This window comes from Schistosoma mansoni, assembly GCF_000237925.1.
Source record: "Schistosoma mansoni, WGS project CABG00000000 data, supercontig 0208, strain Puerto Rico, whole genome shotgun sequence".
Taxonomy (NCBI): domain Eukaryota; kingdom Metazoa; phylum Platyhelminthes; class Trematoda; order Strigeidida; family Schistosomatidae; genus Schistosoma; species Schistosoma mansoni.
In genome coordinates, this window is record NW_017386080.1 from 307,615 (window position 1) to 315,262 (window position 7,648).

The window sequence follows — 7,648 nt, forward strand, 5'->3', positions numbered from 1 at the left end:
CAGGTGCTCATCGCAATATATGTAGGTCCTGGATTCGGTCCCCAATGAGGAGATAAGTGCACATTGGTAAAAAGTTGTATACTAAAACAAAGTACCTGTCTAGTATCTCTCGGTTCTCAATAGTTTCCTAACTCATTTCACTTTGGCTGCATGGTAACTATACATTTTTATCTCTCTCTCTATGTCTAATACATCTTTATACTGTTATTTTTTTCTGTTGTTTTAGAGCATCTGGTGTTGTTTACAGTGGAATGGAATCATCAACTGGACGTCGTGTTGCAATCAAACAAATGAATTTAAAAAAACAACCTAAAAAAGAATTAATTGTTAATGAAATTTATGTTATGAAAGTGAAAAAACATCCAAATGTTGTTAATTATTTAGATAGTTATCTTGTTGGTGATGAATTATGGGTTGTTATGGAATATTTAGATGGTGGTTCATTAACAGAAGTTGTTACGGAAACATTAATGGATGAAGGACAAATTGCAGCTGTATGTAGAGAGGTAAGTGGTATCTATGTCAATTTCTTTTATTTTTTGATTCAATCAGTCGGTCATAACATAAAGGTGAATGTCCGACGCTTTAACCGGGTCGATGGACACGGAGGGTCCACCGAGGGGAGTTGGAATACCCTGATTCCAAACCATTGGTGCACATGGGCTCCAGTATCCTGAAGGAACAAGGTCAAAGGCTCGAGGTGTGTCTCCCTAAGAAAACCACCTGCTTCGGTTTGAGCACGTGGACAGTATCCCAGCCCTCACACTGATCGAATGAGATTTGTGTAGCGCATATGTATCTGGTGCTTCCTTGTATCAATATTTATATGTCTAAATAAATAAATGAGTCGATCCTAAAACAGGTTGTCTCATAGGATCAGTAAAGCGAAATGAAATATCAAGTTAGTAGAAGCAGTAGTATTCATGGTAGTAAAAACAAATTTACAATGGTGTTAAAATCTGTTATCTAGGAGTATACAAACAACGAATTCATCTGCACGATTGTGAGTGATTCTAACGTAATATCTCTAACCAGATAGTCTGGTTTTATTGACAGTCAGTTACTTCATGGACTAATACTACGTATTAGTGTAGCCATTTCTAGTTTTCTTCCAACTTACTGCCACTTAAGCCAGCATTAATCGTCAGGATGGGGGATGGCTAGGCTTAAGTAATATTTGTCTCAACTACCTCGACTAATGAAGATTCACTATTTCATCAACTGATTTGTCATATGCGCCTAGTATCCTATCCCTAACCTCAACATTACTCACTCCGACGATACGCAAAGAATGCTTCACAGACACCTATGCTTAGAAACCTGCAGTCTACGTATGTTTTCTATTTTCATAAACTATTTCGATCATCTTTAAAGTAATCCAGAGCGGATTACTGTCAAGCATTCACTCCTTTTCATTGTGAGACAAACATCTAGTGTATACCATAAGTGATACAAGTTGACAAAATCTAAGTGGGTTATCTGAATTCGTACCAAGAGTTAATTCGACGCAGACCCACCAGTGTTAATAAGACTCTCAACTAGTTCACACCCTCTTGGTTAGTTTAAGAGATATGAGAAATTTTGATGGAGTTTTGTTCTCTGAGCTGGATGATTTGGTCGTGGAGCTTTCATCGTCCTTCTGAACAACATCATCATCAGCACAAACTTCGAGTAGAAGTGAAGTGTTTGAATTTCTCCACATGTGATTCACAGCTTGTCCTGTGCACCTCGATGTTGATTGGTTCTTATTAACCTTAAATATGCTTGCATTGTTACTTAATATGTTCAAGCAACTGCATTATATCAGCGTCTTCATCAAATAGAAGTACATAATCTACCCACTTCAATATCGATTTGTGAGTTTTCAGAAACGGGTGTATGTTTTTTTGTTCAAAAAGTCTCGGTATCTTTTCATCTATGATTCTATTTTTAAAGTACTCAGGTAAATAAGTTGAGTAAACAAAACGCAGAGATGTTTCCCTTATTTCCTCATACGAAATACTTATAAAACTATGGAACGTTTTTAGGAGATATTCCCAATTCGTTTTCATTTATTCGTTTAATTTGTGTACATTGACAAGCATAGATGTAGTATCTATATATGGAATATACATCCTGTGTTTTATTATTAGGAAGTTGAACGTCTCCTTTTTGATTTCGATCTGATCGGTTTCTAATAGAATCTGTCGCTAAATTATTAAAACGTAATCGACTGGAGTTATGAAAATATTGTGTGAACTACACCCTAATTTCTGTGTACACTAGCAGAAACTGGTACATTACAGTTCTGAATATTAACAACGGGAAATTACTTACTGTTAATAATAACTAAGTATAGTGTTCAATGCCTTCAGTTTACTGGGCTTTTTTTCACAAATCCCCCATACTTGTAATAATCATGTGCTCATTAGTGACTAATTTCTGTAGTTCTAGTAAGGAAACCGTGAGTAGTAGAGTTCAACAATATCAAGTATAAGGCAGTTACCGACTATTGACATCGGAAGATTGTTTCAAAGCATCGCGAACCGATTGAAGTCTGTAATATCCAACTATCAAGTCTGCAATTCACTGGTCAAAAATATTAGGGCACTCATCACAAAACCTGAAGCTGGTGTGTTTGGTTTATTTATTTATTTAAACGCATAAATATTGGTACAAAGGGGCACCAGATATATATATGCGCCACACTTTGTGTGAGGGCTGTGATACAGCTCAGCTGCCCAAACCGAAGCAGGTGGTTTTCGTAGGGGGCCACACCCGGAGCCTTCAACATAAAGGTCCAACCCACAAGGCAGTGGAGCATCGTAAGGAGATGTAGTCCCATGGTAGCCGGTGATTAGCGATTCATTCATATGTCATTTGTTCCTTCAGGATACTGGAGCCCATGTGCACCATTGGTTTGTAACGAGGGTTTTCTGACTCCTCTAGGTGGACTTTTCGTGTCCACCAACCCGGTTAAAGTGCCAGATATTCGATTTTCGTCCTCTGAATTTCGTAAACAACAGTAATGCCTTGAGAAGGCAGTGAGTAGGACTTGTGTGGCAGAGGCTATATACGCGTGGCTATGTGAGAGCATTTGAAGAGAGAGAGAGAGAGAGCGGACTCTCCCCACTCTCAGCCGTACCAGGGCATTTGGGGGCTGTGTTTAATCCTTGGTGATGTAAGTGTGCCACTGTTAAGAAGTTCCCATGTTGAAATGCAATAGCTGACCAGTGCTTCCTTGTTTTCAATAGTTATCTAATTATGATCAATTCTTGATATTAATACTTATAAAATTTACTATTTCATTTATTCTGTATATCTTGTTTCTCTACATGTTTCTTTTTCTCTCTTCAAAATGCCTATACCTTTGTGAATATGTTTGAATTCAATGGAATGGTGGTCGTCATGGTGATGATGACGGTGATGGTACACTGGTACTGGTACTGATACATTCAACTTATTTGTTTATATCAATACAGTGTTTACAAGCATTGGAATTTCTACATAAAAATCAAGTGATTCATCGTGATATTAAATCAGATAATATTTTATTAGGATTAGATGGTTCAGTTAAATTAACTGATTTTGGCTTTTGTGCACAACTTAGTGCAGAACAAACAAAACGTTCTACAATGGTTGGTACACCATATTGGATGGCACCAGAAGTTGTAACAAGAAAACAATATGGACCAAAAGTTGATATATGGTCACTTGGTATTATGGCTATTGAAATGATTGATGGTGAACCACCGTATTTAAATGAAAATCCTGTTCGTGTAAGTTATTAATTGTAACCTTAATCAACACCTTAGTGAGTCTAAGGTTACCTGCAACATTTTCAATGTTTTTAATGAATGTATTGTATTGAGTCTTTTCGGCGTATTCCCATCCACCAGCTATCTGTTATGAATACGTTCAATACAGAACAGCCTAACATGCCAGATCAAAAATGCAAATGCATTGAAATTTAGGGATTAAAATGAAATATCTAATGAAAATTATGCTCCATTATCCAGTCAATCAGTCACAACGTAGAACTTCGTACGTACGTACGTACATCAGTTCGAGTTGCCATACCACCCTGTACACAGAGATGCAGTTGTCAATTCAAATCCCATAGTGATAGAAGTAGTAAGAGTATAAACAGTAATCCGAAAGATTGGGGATAGGAGATGTTATTGAAAGAGTATAATCCAGCGAAATAAATTTGGAAAGAGAAAAATAAGAAAGGGACATGAAGAATTCAAAAGATTAGAATTTGTGAGAACACAAAAAGTGGATTCATCTTCGCTATTGCAAACGATTTTGAGCCATGTCATTCAAAGTCTCTAACCATCGATTGCTATCATCACGTGAATCCCAACCAGGTAGTCTACACCTACCAACATGGCTCAGTCCACTTGTCAATGGCTTCTTGGTTTGTGCCACGTTTTGATCTGGCCGCCCCTTAGCTTTCTTCCAACCTACTCCTAATGCTCCATTATACAATGTATACACTGACCAAGTGAATGAAAATATTCAGAAATCCTTGGTACAAAACACTTGAACATTGGAAACGTGGGAAATAAAATCCCTCAGTGTCGTAAATTGTTTCTTTATTTTTGTCTTTATTATTTACTTATTTGTTTGTGAACACATAAATATTGATACAAAGGGGCATCGAATACATATGGGTCACACAAGTTACTTGATTTGTGCGTGGGATGTGATACTGCCCAGGTGCCCAAACCGAAGCAGGTAGTTTTCTTATTTGGTCACACCCTGAGCCTTCGACTTGAAGGTCTAATCCACAAGGCAATGGAGAAACGTCAGGAGATGCAATCCCATGGTAGCCTGTGACCAACTATAGGTTTGTATGTCATTTGTTCCTTCAAGATCCTCGATCCCATGTGTACCATTAGTTTGTTATGAGAGTTTTCCAACTCTCCTAGATATATTCTCCATATCCACCAACCCGGTTAAAGCGCCAGACATTCGGTTTTCGTCCTCTGAATTTCGTAAACAACAGTAAATCTGTGAGAAGGCAGTGAGGAGGACTTGTGCGGCCGAGTCTGTATATGCATGCCCATATAAGAACATTTCGAGAGAGAGAGAGCTGACTCTCCACACCCTCGACTGTACCACGGCATTTTGAGGTTTTGCTTCCGTTTAGTAAACAACTGGCTTATCACATATCAACTATTCAATCATTTCTATCTAAGAGTTTAATATAATAATGATATATGAAAATGTAAATCAGGTTTGTATACAACCAATTTTTTTCTGGTGTGGATTCATCATTTCAGAAAAAACATATCGAATGAATATATTCATTCTAGTTGAATTACTTGTAATAATCCTTTCAATTCATCAAAATGAATGGATTATCCATTTCGTCTCAAATTACATCAACAAAATTAGGTATATAATAATGTTGACAAAAAGTCGGTTCAAATTCACTTAGTATTGTTTGGTTGAATCTTCTCATTGATGTTTAGGACTGTAATTGATCAGTTTCTTATTGGCTATAGATGCACACTGTGCGTATTGTCTCGATATAGCCTTGATTCACAAATATTATAAACAAAGATGGATAGTGGCTAGTGGCAGTGAAATCCAGTTTACGCACGTTTCGTCCCATTTGGGACTCATCACCTGGATGTACCTGCATCTCATAGTTGATGTTCACTCTGGGACTTGAACCTAGTACCTTTCGCTTCAAACACCATCACTTTATCCACGCAGGTACTGAGTCCTGATAGCCAATTGGTTGTGAAATGGGGTGAAGTTTAAATTCACTTCCCATTGATGTTTAGGACTACAATTGATCAGTCTCTTATTGGTCATATGTACATACTGTGCGTACTGCGTATCAGTTCATTCATCTATTGGTTTTTAAATAAAAATTCAAACAAAATACCAGAAGTACCATTAGTAATTTCTGATCACAATTATTGTAATGAAAAAAGAAATACATTTAAATGATAAGCATTAATTAAGTTAGAGGATAAATATTATGGATAAGGGACTTGGGATGAATAATAATAATAATAATATCGGCTAAGTGCTCCGGCGCGAGACTGTTAGGTCCTGGGATCGAATCTCGCGAGTGCAGGATCGTGGATGCGCACTGCCACTGAGGAGTCCCATAATAGGACGAAACGGCCGTCTAGCAGTGCTTCCAGGTCTTCCATGGTGGACTATCTTCAATTGACTCATGATTTCAACTATGAAAATACTGAAATCTCCACAAAACCCCTTCTGATCAATAATAATAATAGCAATAATAGTAGTAGTAATAATAATAGTAGTAATATTAATAATAATAACGGTAATAATGACAATGGTAATGGTAGTAGTAATAATATTAGTAATGGTAATAATAAACTAAATCATTCAGTTGTTGAAATACAGTCATTATATTGATAGTTGGCAATTATGTGTGTGTGTGTGCGCGCACAAATTAATATTTGTAATTATAATTGCATAGCATTATAAAAGATTACCGGAACTATGGATTTATATAATGTAGCTATGAAAATCTGATTCATTAAATCTCTATAAAACAATAATGTAGGTTAAATAAATTTTGAATTAGATACCAAAAATCTATCAGTTTTTATTATTTCTTTGTGCCTCCAAATGCCCTGGTATGGCTGAGAGTGGGAAGAGTTCGCTCTCCCTCTCGAAATACTCTTACATGACCACGCGTTTATAGCCTCTTCCAAGGAAGTCCTACTCACTGCCTTCTCGTGGCGGGGGTGTTGTTCACGAAATTGAAAGAACGAAAAGCGTGTGTCCGGCGCTTTAACCAGGTTGGTGGATATGGAAAGTTCACACCTAGGGGAGTTGGAAAACCCGGATTCCAAACCAGTGGTGCACATGGGTTCCAGTATCCTGAAGCAACAAATGGCGTATGGGATAGTTACCATGGGATAACATCTCACGATGCTCCAACGCCTTGTGAATTAGACCTTTAGGTCAAAGGCTACGGGGTGTGGTTCCCTTAAGAAAACCACCTACTTCAGTTTGGGCACCTGGGCAGTATCATCACCCTCACACAATTAAATGAAATGACATTTTTTGTGTGATGCATGTATATCTGGTGCCCCTTTGTACCAATATAATATAAATAAATGCCTTCTAAGTTCTCTTTTGAAACTCATTATTAATTATGTGACAAATTACTTATGTATGCGTTTTTCTCTTCCTTTCCCTCCCCCCCCCGAAAAAAAACGAACCCTTGAATGAAATGATATAGGCACTTTATTTAATTGGTACAAATGGTAAACCAGAGATTAAAGAACGTGATAAATTAAGTGCAGAATTTCTAGATTTCTTAGATCGATGCCTTGAAGTTAATGTAGATTTACGTGCATCTGCATTTGAACTACTTAAGGTAAGTATCTTTTTTCTTTTATTTATGTTCTTCTATCTATGTATTCATCATTCATTAGAAGATACGGTTTTTGAAAACATTGTTGATATGTCAATAGCAGAATAATATTGGAGCTATTACTACTACTAATAATAATAATAATATCAATATCATACCTGTTTAACAAGTTAACAGCTTCTCTGGCTTATTAGCTCAACAAACAATGGATTGCTGTTTATGAATGATAATCATGAGAATTCAATTTGGAACCTAGATCACCATGGGAAAACCCTGAAAGCTCTGGAAAGG

General features: G+C 36.9%; 1 protein-coding gene across 1 annotated transcript in view; it reads left to right on the top strand.

Moving 5' to 3' along the window:
* Smp_179800 (serine/threonine kinase) overlaps positions 1-7,648 on the top strand; it is a gene marked incomplete at both ends in the record, with an annotated part of 68,505 nt that overhangs the window by 52,684 nt on the left and 8,173 nt on the right. Inside the window, 3 exons of the mRNA XM_018792887.1 lie at positions 227-506; positions 3,462-3,758; positions 7,223-7,360. Coding sequence (XP_018647203.1) covers positions 227-506; positions 3,462-3,758; positions 7,223-7,360 — 715 coding nt within the window. The remainder of the gene's footprint in view (positions 1-226; positions 507-3,461; positions 3,759-7,222; positions 7,361-7,648) is intronic.